We start from the raw sequence: 24,804 nt of genomic DNA, 5'->3' as shown, positions 1-24,804 counted from the left end.
AACCCATTTGAAAAGTTTCAACACCTCTTCATATCGACACACTCCATAATAATGAACAAAAGGGAAATTCCTCGATCTGTCTTAAGCCATTAATTTAAAACCCACAAACTTTAAGAGGAAACTATTTTCTCCCTCTGACTAAACCCAATACATTGTCCTTTCACATGTCTTTCTCATTAATTCAAAGTGAACTGTCCAAACAGCAGTTGAGAATAAGAAAAAAGCCAAGTAATTCACATGAAACTGTATGATGAACTTTACATACTTAAAATTTGATCACAACACTTTATTAGCAAAGAAAATTCCCTTATGTCCCCCAAAAGTTGTTTTTCCAACAAGGTAGAACATATACAATGTATGAAGGCAATAAAGAACATCCCACAAAGTACAGTTTTTAAAAAATCCCCAAAATTAACAAATACTCATTTTTGGGGGGCAACTCATCAATCACAGACCACTTATACAATTATATAAAAATTAAACATACTTACATATTAGAAATACATTTTAACTTATGGATCCAACACATTTTAAAGTAGAGAAAATTTTTATTAACTGACTTAAAAATCACTACCTATTCAACTCAGGCACTACTGCTTGAAGAACACAGCCATGCGCTGCATAACATTTTGGGTAACAATGGATCACATACACAAGAGTCATCCGTCACCTTATCAAGGGGGCTGAAAAATTTCTACCACCTATGAAATGCATAGCTGATGAAGAGGCAAGAGAAAAGACACTGCACAAGGGAAAGAAGCCCAAGCAAGTTCACAGAAAAGGGTTTAGCAGAAGCTACTGCCAACCTCAACAAGCTCCTTTAACAGTTTGAAAACTCAGACCCCCAATAGCAAAAGGTTTTCTTTAAAAGAGAGGAATGTTCATGTTTTTGCTTGCTTGCAAACAAATCTATAATGGAAAAAAGCCTCTGACCCTGTAAAGGGGATCCCAGATGATGGCACTATAATCACAGGAAATGACACCTCTTAGTGTTTTGTTTTTGGTTTGTTGGTAGTGGGTTTGTTTTTGGTTTTTGCCTCACACTTGATAAGCAGGCACGCTAACACTGGAGCCATAACTCCAAACCCTTTTTGCTTTACTTATTTTTCCAGTCTCACACTTTTGGCCAGGCTGACCTGGACCATGACCCTCCTCCACACACCTTCCACATAGCTGGGAGGACAAAGGAGCACCACAATGCCCAGTTTTTTGTTGTTGTTCATTTGTTGTTGTCTCACCAAGTTTTGGGTGGGGCTGGCCATGAACCCAGATCCTTCCAATATGTGCTTCCTGAGGAGCTGGGATTACAGTTGTGAGCCACGGCACCTGGTCCCACGTGCGTTATTACACCAGAAGACTTTCCATTAGGCTATGTGGGGAAAAGCAGAGCAACACTGTGGATAATCTTGGCCCTGTGTGAGCTTAGGATATTGGGTGTATTTACATCTTAAGGTTTTCTTCTCCTTGGACATAGTCTATGCAACCCACGCTGGTTCTAAACCTATGACCATCCTGCCTCAGCCTCTGTGGTACTAGCATACTAGATTTAAACAAGAAAGCTTAAGCTGCTGTGATAAAACAAATTAGGAAAAAGCTCACAGAATAATTATGCAAAGAAATATTTTTATACAGCTGTACAAAGTATTTGAGTTTTAAGGTACAAGCAATTACAAAAGTCAAAAGGTTAAAATTTTAAAGTTTACAAATTGAGAAAGTTTCAGTAAGTTGAATTAATTAAAAGTAGTTCTTTTTATAAATTCAGTAATAATCTAAGGCTATATGTTTATAAAGTCTACAGTAGTATACAGTAATGTCTCAGGCCATCACATTCACTAAGTAATCACCCACTGACTCACCCAGGGCAACACCCGGCCCTTACAGCTCTATTCACATTAAGTGCCCTTTACAAATATAGCATTTCTTTTCATATTTTATACTTCTTTTGTACCACATCTTTATGGTGCCTTTCCTGGGTCCAATACACAAATACTTACTGTGTTTCCACTGCCTACACTATTCAGTACAATAACATGCTATGAAGGCTTGCAATACAGAAAAAATAGACTATACCATATAGTCTACATATATAGTAAGCTGTAACCTCTAGATTCCTGTAAGTAAACACTATGATCTTAACACCATGATGAAACTGCCTAATGATGCATGCCTCACTTAGCATGTGTCCCCATGTTAAGGACATAACTATACTTACAGAATTCTCCCCTCATTGTTTCTCTGCAAAAGATATGAAAACTCAATCTGAGAAAACTTTCTAAATGCAAACCACTGAGGCCAGACATGGTGGCAAATAGCTATAAGCTTCTACTCATGAGGTGGAAATCAGGGAGATTGGGCTTCAAAGCCAGCAGAGGCAAAAAGTTAGAGAGAACCCTATCTGAACAAAGCCAAGCATGGTGCCATGTGCCTCTGACGCCAATTACATGAAAGGCATAAGGAAGAGGATAATGGTCTGATGCTGCCCTGGACAAAAAGTACAAGGCCTCATATAGAAAATAACTTAAAGCCAAAAGAGCTGGGGATGTGTATCAAGAGTCAAGCATGTGTCTAGCAAGCACAAGGTGGTGAATTCAAACTCAGTACCTGCAAACTCAAAAATACAAGACACTAATAAACACAGTATGTTAATAATTCATAAAACAGTTCATTCATATTGTGAAATTTTGAACATTATATAATTAATTTGGATCAGAATCTCAATATACTTACCTTTGCAGGATTTCTTTCCAAGGAAAGCTGTCATGACTATTAATGTTATTGTTAAAATCTTTATTTTCCAAACCACTAGGGGCTCAATCCAGTGTCCATTCTTATATTTACAAGATTTATCTCCAGCATGCATTCTCATGTGTCTTTGAATGGGGTGTGAGAAACATGAAGCCATTCCCATATTCCACTCAATAACAGGGTTCTTCTCCAGAATGAGTCTTTTCAAGTCTTCAAATGGAACTGGAACAACTAAAGACCATAACACACTTCTAATACTCATTGAGCTTTGCTCAATGAGATCCTTCCATAATCTCAAAAACAACTGAAAAAACTGAAGGCTGCCACAATTTTCCTTATTCATAAGATTAGAACAACTTAAGAGTTTTACTGTACTGTTCACATTTTCTCTTGAATTATTTCTTTCAATATTTCTTAATGGGAACTGCAATCTCTGAAGGCATTACCACAGTCTACATTCATAGTGATTTTTCTCTGGTACAAGTCCTTTCATGTCTTCAAGGTAAATCTGGAGGGTTTACTACATTGTTTATACATACAGAGTTTTCTCAACTATGAATTCTTTCCTGTAATTGAAGGGAACAGTGATGATGAAGGTTTTACCTCATTGTTTACATATTTTATTCCAGTGTGAGTTCTTTCAAGTCTTTTACAGACTTGAAAGAACTAAGAGCTTTACCACATTATTTACATTCATATGGTCTTTCGCCTGTATGAATTCCTTCGTGTAATTTAAGGAACTGAGAGTTTTGCCATTGTTTGCATTCACAGGGTTTTTCTTCACTCTGTGTTCATTCATTTACTCAGAGTTAACAGATCCCTGAAGGCTTTTTCACATTGTTTACATTGGTAAGATTTTTTCCACCAGTATGAGTTCTCTCATGTACTTGAAGGGAACTGAGATGTCTGAAGGATTTACCACATTGCTTGCACTCATAGGGTTTTTCTCCTGTGTGAGTTCTTTCATGTACTTGAACATAACTGAAATATCTGAAGGCTTTGCCACATCGTTTACATTCATAGGGTTTTTCTCCAGTATGAGTCCGTTCATGTAATTTAAGAGAACTGGAACAACTGAGAGTTTTACCGCATTGTTTACATTCATAGGGTTTTTCTCCAGTATGAATTCTTTCATGTCTTCGAAGAGAACTATGATCTATGAAAACTTTACCACACTGCATACACTCATACGGTTTTTCTCCAGTGTGAGTCCTTTCATGTAATAGAAGGGAATTGTGATGACTGAAGGCTTTATCACATTGTTTACATTCATAGGGCTTTTCTCCAGTGTGAGTCCTTTCATGTACTCGAAGATAACTGGAACAACTGAGAGTTTTACCACATTGCTTACATTCATAGGGTTTTTCTGCACTATGTGTTCTTTCATGTATTCGAAGGTAACTGAGATGTCTGAAGGCCTTTCCACATTGTTTGCATTCATAGTTTTCTCCAGTATGAGTACTTTCATGTACTCGAAGGTAACTGAGATGTCTGAAGGCTTTGCCACATTGTTTACATCCAAAAGGTTTCCCCCCAGTATGAGTTCTTTCGTGTAATTTAAGAGAACTGGAACAACTCAGAGTTTTACCACATTGTTTACACTCATACATTTTGTCTCCACTATGAATTCTTTCGTGAATTCGAAGGGAACTATGAGCTATGAAGACTTTACCACACACTTTACATGCATATGGTTTTTCTCCAGTATGAGTCCTTTCATGTAATTTAAGAGACCTGGAACAACTGAAAGTTCTACCACACTGTTGGCATTCATAGGGTTTTTCTTCACTATGTGTTCTTTCATGTACTCTAAGGGACCAGAGATGTATGAAGGCTTTGCAGCACTGTTTACATTCATAGGTTTTTTCTCCACTATGAGTTCTTTCATGTGCTCGAAGGTGACTGAGATGTCTGAAGGCTTTACCACACTGTTTACATTCATGCGGTTTTTCTCCAGTGTGAATTCTTTCATGTACTCGAAGGTAACTGGAAGAACTCAGAGTTTTACCACATTGTTTACATGCATATGGTTTTTCTCCAGTATGGGTTCTTTCATGTACTCGAAGGTAACCGAGATGTGTGAAGGCTTTTCCACATTGCTTACATTCATATGGTTTTTCTCCAGTATGAATTCTTTCATGTACTTGAAGGGAACTGTGAGTTTTGAAGACTTTACCGCATTGTTTACATTCATAGGGTCTTTCTTCACTATGCGTTGTTTGATGCACTCGAAGGTAACTGCGTCGTCTGAAGGCTTTACCACACTGTTTACATTCATAGGGTTTTTCTCCGCTATGAGTCCTTTCATGCAACTTAAGCGCACTAGAACAACTGAGAGATTTACCACATTGTTTACATACATAAGGATTTTCTTCACTATGTGTTTTTTCATGTACTCGAAGGTACCTAAGATGTCTGAAAACTTTCCCACATTGTTTACATCCATAAAATTTTTCTACAGTATGAGTACTTCGACGTATTTGAAATGAAGTAGAACAAACAAAAGCCTTTCCACTTTGCTTGCGCTCATGGGGGTTTTTTGCACTATGTGTGTGTTGATGTATTTGAAACAGACTGAGAAAATCAAAGGTTTTCAAACAAACCTTACATTCGTAAGGTCCATTTACATTGTGAGATGCCATGTGTCCTTGAACACTTGTGAGAGAAATAACAGTTTTCCCACTTTGTTTACACTTATATTGCTTCTCTCCATATTCCTCGTGTTCATATGGTTTGTATCCAGAGTGAGGTATAATGTACCTATTAAAGGATGAATAACACATGAGAATTTTCCACACACCACAATCACCTGCTTTTAGTGGAGTAGATATTGCCTTGCTCATATTAACATTTGGAATCTGGGTGAAGGCATCTCCACACTGCCTCTCTGCTTTGTTTTCACATAGTCTCTCTACCCCATAGCTTCTATTAAAAAAATGGCAAGACAAAGTTATAATAAGTGCTTTACTAACAACTGTCTATTTAATTAGTAGGTCTTGGATATAACACTGCTTCAAAAATGAAGGAACATATGTTTTCTGCTATATCTGAATCATCTGAAATTGAATGGACTGGTTACTCAGCAACATGGCTTCCACAGAGCTACTAACAGAACAGCAATATTCACATGTGCCATTTCTTATTCCTGTCTACAAACACTGAACATTATTGTTACATTGAAGAATACATTTCTGATGAATGTTTTCCAATGATAATTAAAATTAAATAAATTAAATTAAAATTAAAAGTTGTGCTTATTTATTTTGTTTGCTTGTTTACAAAATTTCACTCAAGGGACACTGCTTCCTCTTATGCATGCAACCTACCTTAGATTTTCCCCAGGATTTTTGTGCTTATCTTTAATGTTCTGGCCTTCCCATTTGTTTCCTAAAATGTAGAACAAAAAAATTATTATGAATTATTAAAAACTATAGAAAAAAATATCAATTTCTAGGTTCAACATACATTGTAACCAAGCCTTAGTCAATAAATTCTTCTCTTTTCACATTCTAAATCACAGAACAGCTTGTTCTCTAACTGGCTAACTGAAGGAATGATGTTACTCTTACCTATAGAAGCAAGGTGACTGAAGGTTTCCAGCATTACATCTCTGTAGAGATCCTTCTGAGAAGGACCCAGCAAAGCCCACTCTTCATGGGTGAAGTTCACAGCCAAATCCTCAAAGGTCACAGATTCCTAAAGCATCCCAAATGCATACAAAGGAGAATGGATGAGACAGACAGCACTGTGAATCTACACTCAATTCATAAGATGTCCTCGTGATTCTGTGAACTCCAAACATTTATTACATCACTTGGTCATTAAAACTCAGTCCCATAATCCCTCCTACACAGCAGTTCTAATGCTAGAATTGAAGTATTCAGGATGCAAACAGAATAGGAATTCTCCTCTCATTAGCCATCCATAAAAAAACTACAACAGGTAAGATTTTTTTTCCATTTATTTTTTTTTCTTTTTCAATTCCTATTATAAAAAGAAATCTGTCAAAACACTGGATGAACACAAGCTAAAGGAACAGAGACTTACATGAGTAATAGTCCACATCATGAAACTGAAGAAGAATGAGATAAACATAAATCAAGCACAAGAAACAATTACAGAATGAAACTACAAGCAGGAAATTAATACAGAAAACTGACAATCCCCCAAAACTGTGCTTCAAATATCAAAGTGAGAGCCTGGTGCCACCAACACAGCAGAGACCTGAGCCAACACTGGCGCTCTCTGCAGCCCCGCACTCCCTCCATGAATGATCCAGATAAGTCCCTATGTATCAGAGTAAGATGGATGGCAGCTTAGTGCTGACTGTGATTGTGGTGATCTGGAGCTGGAGCTGCCTGGGCTTCCTGCTGAAATATACATAGCAATAAAGGAAGAAAAGAAGCAAAACTCATGGAGTGCTTACCAGCACCTTAGAATGCTGTTGCTGAAGACCAGCCCAACACTAAAAATAGCTGCACTGTGAGAAGAATTTCACAGAAGCCCGAGATGTGCATATTTACTCACATTTCTATTAAATGTTAAATCATTTTGCATAATAAATCTGGGTGCATAGTACATCATTTCATTTTGTTTGAGTTTCTTGAAGACAGAGCACAGTTAACCATTACTATGAACCCAAACTTATTATGAATCTTTTCAATTGGAAAAAAACAATCCAAAAAATAATCTGATGAGAAAAGCAAGTCAAAAATGTGAAAGGAGTGGATTGGTTAAAGCCACAATAGCACTAGAAGGGAGCTTTACAGCAAGTGGCTGAAAAAGGGAGAATAATCCAGGATTTTATTTTGATTCCTTTACTGCATGAAATATTCAACTTAGTTTACAACATGTGCCTACTGATGTTGTTGATAAGTTAAATGACTTGAGTAAGTTCAGTGTCCCACCCAGAACTGAAGAAGTTTGATATTAAAGTCAGAAAGCCAGGAAAAAGGAATGGCAAATTTGGCTATTAGAAGCCTTCTACTGATCTTCCCAGGATAGCCATCTTGTGAGTAGAGGAGAGGAATGTTTTCTCATCAATCAGTTTTATTGTAAGGTCAGGAAGGATGAACAAGTTGAGAAGGAACACATAGCAGTTACTTGGACAAGTTCGTTAGCAGGACAAAAGACTCTGACATATGACATAGAAACTGAATCAGTAAAGGACAGGAGAAGAGGAAATGGGGAAGGATTTCTGAACAGTGGGAAATTCCTCTTAAACAAGCAGCTTGAATCCATAGGCTTCTCACAGTTACACAGTCCAATGGGGGTTACTAATTAAAGTCAGTCTAGGCTTCACTTAATACCTTCTGCTGTAAATCTTCTCCTGAACTAAAATAATCAGCAAACACTCTGCATTTTTTGCAGTGTTTTGTCTTTTATTATTACTAGTGTTTAAGTCATTTTTTACTTGAACCAGAATGTGACATTTGGTAAGGATTTTATTCATTCTGTTTTTAAAATCCAGAAATGGAATTTTATGCAGCCATGAAGAAGAATGAAATGTTATCATTCTCTGGTAGATGGATGGAATTGGAGAACATCATTCTGAGTGAGGTTAGCCTGGCCCAAAAGACCAAAAATCGTATGTTCTCCCTCATATGTGGACATTAGATCAAGGGCAAACACAACAATGGGATTGGACTTTGAGCACATGATAAAAGCGAGAGCACACAAGGGAGGGGTGAGGATAGGTAAGACACCTAAAAAACTAGCTGGCATTTGTTGCCCTTAACGCAGAGAAACTAAAGCAGATACCTTAAAAGCAACTGAGGCCAATAGGAAAAGGGGAACAGGTACTAGAGAAAAGGTTAGATCAAAAAGAATTAACCTAGAAGGTAACACCCACTCACAGGAAATCAATGTGAGTCAATGCCCTGTATAGCTATCCTTATCTCAACCAGCAAAAACCCTTTTTCCTTCCTAATATTGCTTATACTCTCTCTACAACAAAATTAGAAATAAGGGCAAAATAGTTTCTGCTGGGTATTGGGGGGGAGGGGGAGGGGGCAGAGTGGGTGGTAAGGGAGGGGGTGGGGGCAGGGGGGAGAAATGAACCAAGCCTGTATGCACATATGAATAATAAAAGAAAAATGAAAAAAAATAATAATAAAATAAAATCCAGACATAAGGGATAGTTTTCATTTTAACTGGCATATTGTTTGCACACAAAAAAGAATAGAGCAAAATAATGCCATGCAGGAGGAAACAAAAGAAATGCACTGGACTGGAGGAGTGGCTCCAGCAGTAGAGAGCCTGCTTTGCAAGCATGAAGACCGGAGTTCAAATCCCAGTCTCACCAAAAAAAAAAATTAAGAAATGTACCAAAACAAAAAACATTCTCTCATAGAACAATATGTTTTACAGGAAACAACTTTTGCCTTGAAATTTACACAAAATTGTACATAACTGCATGAAAATATCCATTTCCTAAAACATTTTTCATTCATTGGTATTTTCAAGTTTTTCATACTGTACACAGTTCTTAAAACACAGGATACCAGCAGCAACTGAAAATGAATGCAAAATTATCTACCTCAAAATAACAAAAGTACATGGCAAACATACACCACCCATAGTGCTTCCCAATATGTACTTCTATTTAGTCAGCATATACTGTAGTGAACATTCTTTACAATGAAGTGTAATATATCACATCTTATTTATGTTATCAATTTACTTGCTGTACTTAATTATAAACATTAGTTTTAAATTTTTATTTGCAACTACACTTTTTCCATTTAACCCTATAGTTTGTTGAATACCTAGCTGAATATACAATATAAGTCTGTCCTAAGGCTGTCCATGTACTTAATTTATTTAAACACTCATACTCATTGTGTATAGGAATTTGTATTTTGGAGGTACTTGATCTATCCACCAAGAAAAATTTAGAATTACTTTATTATAAAATATTCATAGAGGTCTTTATTACAAAATGCTTATTTGTTAAGACTTGTGTGCATGGACGTAATCAAGAAAATCATTATTGTAGCTTAAAATTTGTACACTATCCAAGGCAAGCATGTATAAAATTTGTTAATGTAAAAAAAAGTAAAACCTAATATGAATATGCCTATACATGTGTAAAGAAATTGAATAACTAGTAACTGTCCAAAAAAGAATGGACAAGACCTCAGTCCACAGGGTGCTCATGGATCCAAGGGAGCAAGATGGAGGACTGTTGATGTCCTGATGCCCCAGTGGCACCTAACTACCCTGAAGAAGATCAGAGGACCCCACAAGGTACCCATGGGATTCCATAACCAGCAAGAAACAAAGCCCTCTCCAAATCTACAGAGATTCTTCCAGAGGAAGAATGGGAAGAATGACTTGCAGTTCAACACTCCTGATTTCCCTGCCCCCTGAAGTCTCCACTTGGCTCCAGGCTCCATTACTCGGCACTTGCTTGGTGTTAAGTCCTGCTTCCCAGCACACACAGGAACTCAGGGCTACATGCTTCCCCAAACTACAGGACCTGCTACCTTCACCCTGAAACACCAAGGAAACCAACGCCCCTGTATAAGCAGGCTCTACGACTCTCACAGGCTTTTTCTCCCATGACTACAGCAACTCCTGTGGCTCTAGAAGCCGGCACCTGGCAAACAGGCCCCAGAACTCCCACAACATGCAGCTGAGATCCACCATACCTGTAGCAGTTGCCGTGGCTCCTGGAAACCCATGCCACAACACAAGTAGACCCCAGGGCCTCTGCTGCATCGTGGGCAGCAGACGATTCAAGCCTGCCAGCTTTGCTGCCCCAAAGGCACTCTCAACTTGCTACTCAGTGCTAGGAGCTCACTGCCACAAATGCAAGTGAATCCCAGGCTCCACGCTTTGCTATTTTATTGGCTCTAGGAGGCTTCCCTCCCCACAGAGGCCAGCGCTAACCACTAAGCCCTCCCATGGGAAAGCCCCCCCTGCCCCATAAAAGAGAGGGAACCCAGCTCTTCCACTGAGTGGTAATCTGCCATTCTGTGGGTGCCAGGAAACCAGCTTCCTAAGGCACAAAAAGGCTGAAAGCATAGTTCCCAACCACAGGAGAGCCCCTACCTCTCCCTTAAAGAAAAAATGCTAGATTCCCCACTGAGGGGAGGAAAGCTGTAAACTACAACACAAAGAACGGCACCAGAAGGCCTGCCTCCCAAGGTGCACAGAGGCCCAGTGCTCCCCACTCTACCTGACAGTTGGCGAGCCCCCGCCTCCCTGCAGGAGAGTTCCATCTATCCTGTCCAAGAGATGGAATCCCAGCTCCTTCACTGAGTAGCAACCCACTACTCTGCAGCTACTAGGAGGCCTGCCTCCCACAGTGCACAGACTCAGCACTCCCCCTTGTGACTGCAGAAGAGTCCTTAAAGCCAGCATTAAGATCATTCTGAAACCCAATAAAGACGTAACCAGAAAAGAGAATTATAGACCAATATCTTTAATGAACATGAATGCAAGATTGTCAACAAAATCCTGGCAAACAATTCAACAACACATCAAAAAGATCATACACCATAACCAAGGTGGTTTCATTCTAGGCATGCAAGGATGGTTCAACATATGCAAATCCATAAGTGTAATACAGCATATAAACAGAAGGAAGGACAAAAACCACATGATACGCTCAATAGATGCAGAAAAAACCTTTGACAACATCCAACACCCTTTCATAATAAAAGCACTGAAGAAACTAGGAATAGAAGGAATGTTCCTCAACATAATAAAGGCTATATTCAACAAACCTAGAGCCAACATCATACTAAACAGAGAACAACTGAAACCATTCTCACTGGAGTCAGGAACGAGTTAGGGCTGCCTGCTTTCTCCACTCCTATTCAATATAGTTTTGGAATTCCTAGCCAGAGCAGTATGACAAGAGCAAGAAATAAAAGGGATCCAAATAGGGAAGGAAAAAGTCAAACTATACCTATTTGCAGATGACATGATCTTATACCTAAGAGACCCCAAAAACTCTACCAAAAACAATTAGAAATCATAAATTCTTCTGGCTAAGTAGCAGGACACAAAATTAACATAAAGAAATCAGTAGCTTTTCTATATATCAATAACAAACAGACTGAGAAAGAAATCAGGCAAATAATCCCACTTACAATAGACTCAAAAAAAAAAAATTAAAGGACCTTGGAATAAATTTAACAAAAGAAATCAAAGACCTTTTTAATGAAAACCATAAACTACTGGAGGGAGAAATCGAAGAAGACATCAGAAGATGGTAAGATCTTCCATGCTCAGGAACTGGTAAAATCAACCTTGTGAAAATGGCCATACTACCAAAAGCAATCTACATGTTCAACACAATCCCTATCAAAACTCCAATGACATTCTACACAGAAACAGAAAAAACAATCATGAAATACATATGGAAACACAAAGGACCTTGAATAGCCAAAGCAATTCTAAGCAAAAAGCCCAATGCTGGAGGTATCACAATACCAGACTTCAAATTATACTACAGAGCCATAACAAAAACATAAAAACAGCATGGTACTGGCACAAAAACAGACAGGAAGACCAATGGATCAGAATAAAAAATCCAGACATAAACCCACGCACCTACAGCCAACTGATCTTCAACAAAGTAGCCCAAAACACATGATGAAGAAAAGAGAGCCTCTTCAACAAATGCTGCTGGGAAAACTGGATATTCACTGAAGAAGACAATGAAGAAGACTGCAACTAGATCCCTGTTTATCACCCTGTACCAAAATAAACTCAAGGTGGATCAAAGACCTTGATAAAAGGCCTGAAACTTTGAAACAACTCCAGGAAGCAGTAGAAAATACACTGGAACAGATAAGTATAGGGAACAACTTCCTCAACAGAACTCAAAAGGCTCAGAATCTAAGAGAAACAATGAACAAATGGGACTGCATCAAACTAAACAGCTTCTGCACAGCAAATGAAAAAGTCACCAGACTTAAGAGATAGCCTAGAGAATGGGAGAAAATCTTTGCCAGCTACTTATCTGATAAGGGTCCATATCCAAAAGCTACAGGGAACTCAAAAACCTCAGCCCCTAAAGAATCAACACCCCAGTGAAGAAATGGGCATGTGGATTAAACAGGGACTTCTCAAAGGAAGAGGTACAAATGGCCAGTAAATACAGGAAGAAGTGTTCAATTTCCTTGGTTATAAAAGAGATGCAATTCAAAACAACACTTAGATTTCATCTCACCCTAGTTAGAATGGCCATAATGGTAATAACAACAATAAATACTGGCCAGGATGTGGTGAAACAGGAACCCTTATACACTGCTGGTGGGAATGCAAATTAGTATAACCACTATGGAAAGCAGTATGGAGGGTTCTCAAAAAACTAGAGATAGAACTGCCATTTGATCCAGTAATATCTCACCTGGGCATCTACTCAAAGGAACGTAAGACAGGATACAGTAGTATCCTGTATACCGATGTTCATCTCAGCACTGTTCACAATAGCCATGCTTTGGAAACAACCCAGGTCCCTACAACTGATGAATGGATCAAGAAACTGTGGTATATATACACAATGGAGTATTACTCAGCCATAGGAATAATGACATAGGTTTTGAAGGTAAATGGATACAACTGGCAGACATCATGTAAGTGAAGTAACGCAGGATCAGAAACACAAAAGCCACATATTTTCTCTCATACATAGAAGACAGATCCAAAGATAAACATATATACAAAAACAAGAATGATCATATACAAACTCAGAGGTAGAACATGTTTGTAACAGTGGAACTACTCTATGGAACTTGGGGAAGGAGGGAAAGGAAAAGAGAGTGATAGAGCACACCACAGTATATATCAAGGGAGCAATCCCCTTGCCTCTCAGCTCCAAGGGCACCCAGACCACACGCAGTCAGACTGGAAGAAGAAGGACAGCCAGATGTCCTCCAGGGACCAGGAACTTGTGGGGAGGTATCTATTTCTCAGCCCAAAAAAGTTAACATATGCCAAAATGGGAACAAAATTATTAAATGCATGGAAAAATTGGAGTTGAAGGCAGAATAGTAGATATTAGAGCAGTTATCAATGAAATTGGCAATTTTAAAAAATAACACTAATGATATCAAAAGTTAATTTTTTGAAAACATAAACAGAACTTACAAACCTTTAGCTATACTGACTTAAAAAGAAAGAAGACTCAAATTGCTAAATTCAGAAATAAAAATAAGAGATATCATTACCAGTCTTACAGAAACAGATAAGATTACAAGAGAATACTATTCCAGGAAATTGAAAAACCTACATGAAATGGACAAATTTCTATGAATACACAATCTACTAAAACTGGATCATGAAAAAAATAGAAAATCTGATTGGAACTATGAGTGAACATATGAACTCAAACACCTCCAATGCACTGGGAGCAGGTGGCTCACACCTATAATCCTAGCTGCTTGGGAGACTGACATTGGGAGGATCATGGTTCAAGGTCAGCCTGGGCAAATAGTTCCCAAGATCTCATCTCCAAAATAACCAGAGCAAATAATGGACCGGAGGTGTGGCTCAAGTAGTACAATGCCTGCTTTGCAAGCACAAAGCCCTCAGGTCAAACCCCAGTACCACCAAAGAAATCTTCCAATGATGAAAGGCCAGAACCAAAAGATGGCTTCACTGGTAATATTTACCACATATTTACAGAATTAACAGCAATTCTTTGCAAACCCTTTGAAACAAAAGGGAACACTTTCTAATTCTTTCTGTGAGGCCAATATCACCCTGATCCCAAAACCATACAGTGGAACTACAAGGAAACTAATCTAATCCTTAACAAAATACTGGCAACAGGAATGAGCAGCAGGTTAGAAGGATTGTTAATGTAGTATTTATTCCGAGAATGCAAAGATGTTTTAATATAAAAGAAATAACACTGCTATATCACATTAACAGAAAGGAAAGAAATCCCACAATGGGCTCTACTGATACAGAAAAATCATTTGGTAAAATTCATCCTTTATTATTACAAAAACAAATGCAATCAATGGATACAGAGCTGAGTGAAATGATAAAAGATTTGGGGGAAGAGTCAGCAGTAATGGTTACAAGACATTATGAAAGTTCTTAATGCTATTAAATGTTCATTTAAAATATTAAAATGGTAAATTTATATATGCATATTTTACCACAAAATGCTTATGAACTAAAAACAAAAAAAGACAAAAATCAAACTAACAGAGGTGAATACAACTATGTCTGGGATTTTAAAAAGATAGGTTGAATGAGAATGGAGAATTACAAAGCCTTTTATATAAGCACCTCTGCCCAAAGATTGCTTTTTCCATCTGAACAGTAGATATGAGCACCTTCTGTGTTCAACACAGTCCTCGACCTGAAGCCTCACAGTCATGAACTGATAATAACCAAGAGAGAGAGGGACCCAGGTCTCCAGAGCACATGCCTCTCCTGCCCTGGTCCCAGGATGGCCATGGAAAAACATTAAGAATTCAAATATACAAACACTTATGCTCAGTGGGCCAAAACTTCATTTAAAACAGAAAAACAAGCCAGAAGGATGAAGTGAACACAATTCTAACTGCCAAGTACTCAATGAGACAAAGCAAAAAAAGTCCCATACCCCAAAGCAGGGTCCAGTGAACAGATTCCACCTTGGGTAGCCAGGGAGAGCCCCCTCATGGAGAGACCACCTAAGAAGGCTGGCCCAGAGAACCCAGTGCTTCTGATAGCAGAAATCTGCTCTATCTGAGACATGCAGCATTAGGAAGGGGGAAGGGGGCATCTTGGGTGACTCTGAGATCACCCATTTCTAGGGATGCACAAGATAAGAGAGGGCTGGGAAATAATTTTGAAAACACTGACTAGAAGCAAGCACTCTGCAAAAAGCCTCAAGCCAAAAGACATTCTGGTCTATTTTGTGTTGCTATAACAGAACACCTGATACTGGTAGTTTGCACCCTGAATGCTCCCAAAGGCCCATGTGTCGAACACATGGTCACCAGCCTACAACACTATCGGGAGATTGCAGAACATTTAGAGGTGGGGCTTAGTGGGAAAAAGTTAGGTTGCTCGGATGTGTCCTTGAAGGGGATATTGGAACACCAGCCTCTTCCCCTTTCTCTCTCTCTGCCTCTCAGCCTCCATGAGGTGAATAGGCATTCTCTGCCATGTACTCCCACTATTATGTACTGTGCTACCACAGACCCAAAGCAATAGGGCCAAGGGACTATGGACTGAATCTGAAACCCTGAGCCAAAATAAATAAATCTTTCCTCCTACTAAGGTGATTATCTCAGGTATTCTGTCAGAAATAGAAAACTGACTAGCATGCGGGATAAATTTTATATATATATACATATACATACATAGGTTTATTTAGCTCACAGTTCTGGAGGCTGGACATCCCAGACTGGGTTGGCACATCTGACCAGGGCCTTGTGTCAAGCCACATCATAACACAGTGAAAAAAAGAGAAGGGGATTCAGGTGGGCATGAGCACTCATGCAGAAGAGATAAAACTCAAGGGGAGAGTTCATTGCAGGGTAACTAATCCAGGTCGGTGAGAACTACACAATCCCTCTTAATGACCTAATCATCTCTTAAAGGTCCCACTACCTCTCAACACTCATACCAGGGACCAAATCTCAACATAAGTTTTGTTGGGAGAGCAGGGGATAGAACATATTCAAACGGTATCAGGCTAACCCCAGCCAGGTGTGAGGAGCTGCAAATGGCCAAGAAAAAGGCAGCAGCAGGAGGGAAGCAGTGAGGCCAAATGGGAAAGAGTTCAAACATGGTCTAACATCCCAAGCCCCAGCCCCTGCTCAATCAAACTATGTGACTCTAAGCAAGTTACTAATGCTCTCTGGGTCTTGACTACCTTGTCGATACAATGGGCAAAAATAACACCTTTGTGGGGTAAAGACTCACTTTGGAATGGTCTAGTGCAGTGCCTGGTACATAGGGGACCCACCTATATTGCTATAGTCTTTTTTGACAAACACATACCAATCTAGAGAGACATATTCCTTTTGAAACAGCAGGGTCTCCAAAGCTTGCAAGGACAAAATTCATCTTCACTGAAGGGAAGTAAGGAGGCTCTTCAAATAATTAAAAGGAGCCAGGCACTGGTGGTGCATGCCTCTAATCCTAGCTACTCAGGAGGCAGAGATCAGGAGGTCTTGGTTCAAAGCCAGCTGGGCAAATAGTTTGCAAGACTCTATTTCAAAAAAAAAAAAAACCTTCACCAAAAAGGGCTGGTGGAGTGGCTCAAGGTGTGGGCCCTGAGTTCAAATGCTAGTACTGCAAAAAAAGAAAGTAAATGGGATGACAAAGGCACTGGTCAAATATTTCTGGACAGGGAAGGCCAACTAGAAAGCAAGACACCCTTACAGCGGACAATGAAGTGAGTTAACCATTTCTTAATGGTGAAGATGGGGTCTTAAAATGGGCAAAAACCAGTTTTTGTATGCCAGATGACTTCCCACTCTGGTACAACTGCACATGCCATCAAAACTCAAGGAGAGATGATGGATGACACTTCAGGGCTGCTGAAGTGTCTGCCCTGGCATGGCAGTGGGCCCAGGAAGGCCTGGAAGAGTCACCTTCCTGGTGCTGACATCTCTACCAACAGCGTGGGAAAGAAATGCCCACTGGGTGAAAGTAGCTTTAAATGATTTGATTTAAAATGACTTTAGAATAAAAACGAGGGACAATAACAAGTGTTGATGAAGATTTGGAGAAATTGGCACCTTCACTCCCATCAGGTGGAAATGTGCAATGGTGCTGGACACTTTACAAGAAGTCTCAAAACATGGAACACAGATGTTTCATATGACCCAAGAAATTCCACCCAAGAGACCTGAAAACAGATATCCACAAAGAAACTTGTACATGTAGGTTCACAGCAGCATTGTTCACAGTGGTTTAAAAAAAAAAAAAAAAGTGCAAACAAGGTCCTAATATGGCAGCTTGCTGACAGGTACCACTTTCTTATGTCCATGGCTGCAAGGAGAGGTGAGCAAGTTAAGAAGTTAGAGAATGTGCCAGTATAAGGAAAGATAGTAGATAGAGAAAATTTTTAAATACCACTCTAACTAAACCTCTAAAAAAGCAGAACTGCCACAAGGATCTGCTCCCTCCCACAACCTTTCCAGCCCAGGTTTTTGGGGGCTTTTTTAACTGTTCTGATTTGCTTTTGTCAAGATTCACACATGTGGGCCATGCTGTTAACAAAACAACTGCACAAAGGACTATGAGCAGGTCAGCAAGCCTTGCCTGGGCCACCAGACAGAAGATGACCAACATCTGTGCTCCATGACCAGGGACAAAAACAGTGAAAGCAGGAATGTGCTAGCAGAGCAAACCAGTTTCAGTCCTGAGAGCACTGCACAGGCCACCCCAGTACTCAGGCACATATATGACCCCAAGAAAACTTTTGACTAAGCGGACTGATTAAAGGCCCCTGTATTTGGAACAGGACTGGCAAGTGGGTGAAACTGGATGAATTTTGTTATAACCAGTGTTATTCCTGAAGGCCTCCACCCAGTCAAGTCCAGTGTGAGGACAAAAATTCATCTGACCCCCCCAAGAAAAGTTTTGGCTAAGCAGGCTGTTCAAAGGCACGCGCGCGTGCGCACACACACATACACACACACACACACACACACACACACGGTTCCTAACTGATGGGGGGAAGGGGGGCGCATGCTGGGCGATGTGGGGGTGCAGCCACTCGACACCAAGGTCTCTACCCAAAGGAAGTGAGCAGTCTACCATCCAGGGTTCTAACCCAAGACAAGGAAGAGTGTGGAAGCAAGATGGCTAGCTGCCTAGAACTCTTAACCTAGCACCCAGCTCAACAGTCTATACATATTCACAGTGACAAAAGCTACTCACTAACAAACAAAACATTACACCAGAGGCCTAGGTGGAAAGGGTGAAAAAGCTCATTGTGGACAAGCTAAAGCAGCACTGGACTCAAGAGGCAAGGAAAAGTGAAGGCCTTGAGAATGGAGAGTGCCTTCTGACCCACTAGCTGTGGTCCAGAACTCCACCCCCTAGCCCCCAACTGCTCTCTGACATGCCTGGAACCACTCCACAAAAGTCAGCAGAGCAGTCCAACCCCCAGGAATTGCCACTACTCTACAACTGCCCCACCCCATCCCAGCAGTTACCTGATCCACAGCCTTCCTCCCAGGCTGCACCCAGTCAACCCAGAGCCCTGAAGGGTAACATGAGTAAACACAAAGGACTGCAGACAAAAAGTTGAGGACCAGAGACTGGAGGATAAAGCATCCACTGTACTGATAAGAGCTCAGCAGACATACACTCTTCTCCTCAACAAGGAAGAAATACTTTTAATTTTTTTAATTTGTTTGTCTCTTTTACATATTTTTTTCTTCTTACTTTCTCTTTTCACTTTTCCTATCTCTTGCTTACAAACTGTTCTACTGTCAATTCTACCTCCTTCTTTTATTGTTCTTAGCCTTTCTATTCCTTTCCAGTCCCTGATGATAGCACCCTTCTCCACAATAACTGAACTATATTCCCACACACTAATACTTTAACTGCAGTTCTCACACTTCACTCCCTTTCTTATTTCTTCCCTTGACTCCTTCCCTTACTTTTACTACCTAATTTTAACTGTTACACACATTTTTATTTTTCTAAACCCTTACTGTACCACATAAGAACACTAGTCCCCTTCATATATAACATGATTGGTTGCATGGGTTGCCAATGATATTTTACTTCATGTAAATATCTGGTTTGGTACTGAACTGGTGAACTCGTTACTGCTAAATTATACCCCCAGGCCAGTGGTGAGAAATGGCACATCAACTCTGCACTACCCAGCCTTGCCGGAACATAGCAAATAATTCAAGATGACTAAAACTCCCAACCAATGAACTGACTACAAGAACAAATCTCAATGTAGAAGTACATGAAATATGAAAAAGGGAAGGGACATAATACCTTGAAAAGGTCAACAATCACATAACAAACAATCTGAATGATACTGAAGGGGATAAATCCTCTAATTTTGAGCTCAAAGGAATGATAAGATTAATGAGATGAAAGAAGACAGTATAAACACCTCCAACAAAATCAAAGCGAACACAAATAAACAACTAAATGAATTCAAAGAAAATACAGATAAATAACTAAATGAATTCAGAGGATACAAACAGCTGAATGAACTCTAGGAGGATACAAATAAACACCCAAATAAAATAAAGACTACAGTGCAAGATGTGAAAGGGGAATTTAATAAAGATACAGAAAGCCTGGGGAAAAAATCAAATTGAAGCTCTGGAAATGATAAGTTTAAGTCAAATAAAAAAATCTGGTTGAAAGCCTCTCCAGCAGACTAAATCAACTAAAAGACAGAATATCAGAGCTTTGAAGCTGAAGTAAATGTAACAGAAAAATGATGATACAGAAAAAAAATGAAGAAATATGAACCCTCATCACTGTGTCACTAAACCCTTCAAGATTTTTTAACAGCAACATTGCCAAAGAGAAAGTACTTGTTTTTGAGCACCAATATGTTTTCCCATCAAAAGCACTACATACACAACAAAGAAACAAAGACATCAGAAATTACATCAGATAACATTAGATCTGAGAAAGAGAGGACCCCAGGAAAAATCTCCTTTTTGGTGGTCAAGGCTAGTTGGTAGTAAATACCACTCACAAAAACTGAATGGAGGATTTGGTTTTCATTTTGGTTTTGTGGAACCACAAAGGAACTAAACCTATGGTCTAACGGCTAGGGAAGAGGCCTAAATCCGGCAGGTATTGGTAGTGGTGACAAACCACAGATGGACAAATCAAATAAGAACAATGCAGAACAGGAGGCAAAACTTGGACAAATTATGTTACAGAGGGGAAAAGTTTCAGGAAAAAGAATCCATCTGCAAGGTCCTCACAGAAACTAAAACAGAACAATTGCAAGGAGATCATGTACAGTGATCTCAGTGATGGCAGAAGATCAAGCCAAAGGCAAAGACTATGGGACAGTCTTCAAAATTGATTACATATCATTTGTTTCAAAAATACCTAAGACAATAGTAACTAGATTAAAAGTGCAAATGAGCACAAGACACATCATAAAAAAAATAACTTTGGACAGTCTGTGTTATAAGCTGCCCATACAGACAATCGGAGAGAGATGTATGCAGAGCTGTTTAAGGACCTGTGGTAGATTCTATCCTCCGCACATTCCAGTTTTCATTCACGCATCAAGTAAGGACCACACTACTTAACTATTTGTGATACAGCACTAGGTGAACATTACTACTGCAGAATGCTGTGTTTATTTCCAGGTTGGTAGTGAATCACTCCTACTAAATCATCTATGTGCACAGCGAAGATTCTGTTTTAGACTTCACAGGCCATGGGAATTAACAGTGCTCTCCTCAGGATCAATTCAAGTCTTCTAAAGGCTTAAATTTTGCCTATATCAAACAGGACAACTTTGTGTTATTTATGCATATTTCTCTGAGGTTCAAATTTGTTTAAGTTTCCTATTTTAATTAATGAACTCTCATACAAAGCTTCTAAAATACAATGAAAAGCAGCTGAAGAAAAAATAAGCAAGCAACTCACCACAGATGTTTTCATTTTCTTTGTATGCAGAGACAGCTAGAGGACTGAATTATGGTTGGAAGACAAAAATGAATCCAGGGAGTGATGAGAGAATTGGTATGCCTTGCTTCAGGATTCTGATACTCAAAGATCTCTTCACAGCAGCTGGAGAAAAATCTCTAGAAAATACCACAACAAAAACCTTCCCTGTGGGAGTCTCTTACACATGAGTATGTCCACACAAGACTGTGCTAAAACAGCACACACAATCATGCTAACTGACATACAGGTAATTTATATGCTAATTAACATAAAGCTTATACGTAATAAAAAACATTTGCTATGAATAATGTTATCATGAAGAAATAATTTTAAATATTAGGATGATTGTTTAATGAAACTACAGTACACCAAAGGAAAAATATTTAAGTAGTATTATCTATGCTCCTATGAATACAGATGTACAACATGAGACTCCACATCCGTGCTTCCACTAGACCACCCCTTCCTTTTATATACCTAAATTTCATAGGAAGTATACACCTTGTAGTCTAACATTTTTGGCCTAGGATTTTTTGTAGGGGAAATGCACAAAATGTGTATTTACTTTGAACCTCTGTACCATTAGTTCCTGATGACAGGTCTCACTGTGACCACAGCTTCATGTATTTCTGTCCCTCAATGACCCTGTGCTTTGTAATTACATCAGTATCCATGAAGTAAGCAACAGTAAATGTGATACAAACAATTCTGAAATGAGGTGCTACTGAAAATTCACCAATATCCAATGCTATTAACACACTGGTGAATAGGGGAGAAATAATTCAATTATATCCACAATAAAATCAGTAGAACCCAATCACCAGGTAAGTTTCCACAAGCATTGTAAATGTCAACAAAATGGATCTCAGCAAGGATGCAGGAATGAAGAGAACCAACGAGAATGAATCATACAAAGAAATTGTCTGGAAGTAAGACTATGTATTAAATTTTTGTATCATGAGCCTTTTACTTATGTGGGCATAGTATTGTTTTTGTTATATTTTAAGAAAGTAATTAATAGTTGTGACTCAGTTTAATTTTCTCATTTTAAATAAAGAAACATCAGCTCCTATTAATTAGCTGTAGAATTTATGATTTTTAAAAACAGATTACTGACAGTGAGAAGGCAAAAGTCTGTTTTACTAACTCCTAGGCTCATATAAATCCTCAGAAAACACTGGAGATAAAAGCTTTGAGAACTAGTTTACTCAGGTAGGCACTTTTAATGGGTACTAGACTCATCCCACAATTACAGAATCTTGAACTATCAGAAACTACAGTAGTGTTTTGTTCAAATCTTCATAGACCAAGATTGAGACCTTATCTAAAAGTGGACTCAGAGGACGCAGGATATAGTAGATGATACATATACACACATATATAAACTTATATAAGCTTTTTTCTCTCTTACATCATTATTTTTCAATCACTGTTGCTGTGACAAATGTATACCAGCAAGTAAAAAACAATCAACTGGTCCTACATCATACCAAAAAAAAGATCCACAGAGTTATAAGAAAAAAGTAATTTTGGAGAAAGCTTCATTACTTTCTTACTAGGAAAGTGTTCTTACATTGGATTTTTAAAACCATAAATTCTAAAGGGTATAATGAACATACAGCAAACTTCACTAGAATTAGGAATCTCTGTTCACCAAATATTATTAAGAATGTGCAAGGTAATACAAAGAATAGAAATAAGTGTGCAGAGTACATTTCTAGTATAGAGCTTACAATGTAGAATCTACTAAGATCTATGTAAGCCTAAGGAAAAAGCAAACATTCCAACAGAAAAAAATAAGGCTGAGAGATTTTAACAAGCACTTCACAAAAGAAAAGACAATCAAATGACAAATAAATGTATGAATATATATACAAATCAATGGTAAATAGCTTAAAGTTAAAACTAGAATATAATGCAATATAATACTGCATCATCACTAGAAAGGTAAAAACAATGACAACAAAGGCAAAAAATAATAAACAGATTAAAAACCACAATGGTGTTAAAGAATTACAGTTGCTAAACACTGCTGGTGGCAATAAAATTGAGCCTCTTTGGAAAGTTATTTGGTACCATTTACAAATGGTAAATGGCCTATGTACCACCAATTCAAGTGCTAGGAAGAAGAGAAATGCACCACATCATTTTACAAGATTGCTCTAACAACTCTGGACATGGTGGTGAACTCTAGTATTCCAGCACTAGGGAGGCTAAGGCCAACATGAGCTACATAAGAGCTCCAGGCCAGTGGAGGGGATACATGGAGAGAGCCTATTTCACCATTAGTAATTACCCCCAGGGAGAATGGAGAGAATAGTGATAGGAAGACAGGGTTTTCCAGGGCATCACTAACGTTCCATTTCTTCACCTCATACTAGGTACATAGGTACATGGTGTGTTCCCTCTAGAACAATTCACTGACCTACCCAATATTGATGCTTGTCCTGGTCTTTATTATTGTTGTTGTTGTTTTTGTTGCTCAGTAAATCACCTTTACTAAGAAAAGGCAGTGAGGAAGAACAGAAAGGACAGATGACAAAAGGGTACTAGGAAACACTTTGGAGTAACAGATTGCTAATGATATTTACTACGGTGCTGTTTCAGCTGTTTCATGGATGTATTCATATGTCAAAAGATGACAGGTATATACCTGAAATATATGCATATTGTTAGGGATGCATTACATACATACATTACATTTCAATAAAGGTGTAAAAATATTTAGGATGCATCTAAAACTGAAGTTAAGAAGGAAATATGCAGGCAAAATATATAAGCAAATATATAGAGAGACAAAAATTAAAAAGACTACGAATTCATTAGCTAAAGTTCAGTCTTATTAGAAGAAGCAAATATTATAAAAAGAACAAACAATGAAGATGTTGAAAATGAACATACTACACAGAGTTTCAGCAATGCCAAATGTTGCTTCTTTGAAAACACAGTGAAATTGAAAGAGTCCTGGTAAATCTGAAAAGAAAACTAATATGTAAATTATATGTTATGTAATTGTAACATATGTACATATACAGTAAAAGCTTGCTTTATAACAGAGATTGTTAGGTGATTCTGTGATTCCATAAACATCACAGAGTATACCTACACAAACATAAATGGTTTAGCCTTAGAACACACCTATCCTGTATATTATACACACCACCACATAAGAACTTTGTCACCAGCCAGGCACCACTGGCTCATGCTTGTAATCCTAGCTATTCAGGAGGCAGAGATCAGGAGGATCAAGGTTCAAAGCCAGCCTGGAAAAATAGTTTGTGAGATCCTATCTTGAAAAAAATCCATTTCAAAAATAGGGTTGGTGGAGTGGCTCAAGGCGTAGACCCTGAATTCAAACCCCAGTACTGAAAAAAAAAAAAACAGAACACCATTATATGGCACATAACGGTATATTATAAAGCCATAGCAATCAGCCTAAGCTTAGCAATTAGGCCAATAAACAGACCC

At 38.7% G+C, this 24,804-nt stretch overlaps 1 protein-coding gene across 1 annotated transcript; it reads right to left on the bottom strand.

The window, feature by feature from the left end:
- Nucleotides 1–271: 271 nt before the first annotated feature.
- Nucleotides 272–23,835, bottom strand: LOC109684216 (uncharacterized). The gene is made up of 4 exons (XM_074075814.1): nt 21,316–23,835; nt 6,315–6,441; nt 6,072–6,132; nt 272–5,505 (listed from the first exon to the last, which is right to left on the bottom strand). The coding sequence occupies exons 1-4, from the start codon at nt 21,328–21,330 to the stop codon at nt 3,555–3,557; spliced, it is 2,154 nt and encodes a 717-aa protein (XP_073931915.1). The 5' UTR covers nt 21,331–23,835; the 3' UTR covers nt 272–3,554.
- Nucleotides 23,836–24,804: the final 969 nt, after the last annotated feature.

This window comes from Castor canadensis, chromosome 6 (assembly GCF_047511655.1).
Source record: "Castor canadensis chromosome 6, mCasCan1.hap1v2, whole genome shotgun sequence".
Classification (NCBI taxonomy): Eukaryota; Metazoa; Chordata; class Mammalia; order Rodentia; family Castoridae; genus Castor; species Castor canadensis.
The sequence above is the reverse complement of the archived record's forward strand: the minus strand, read 5'-3'. Positions and strand labels throughout refer to the sequence as shown.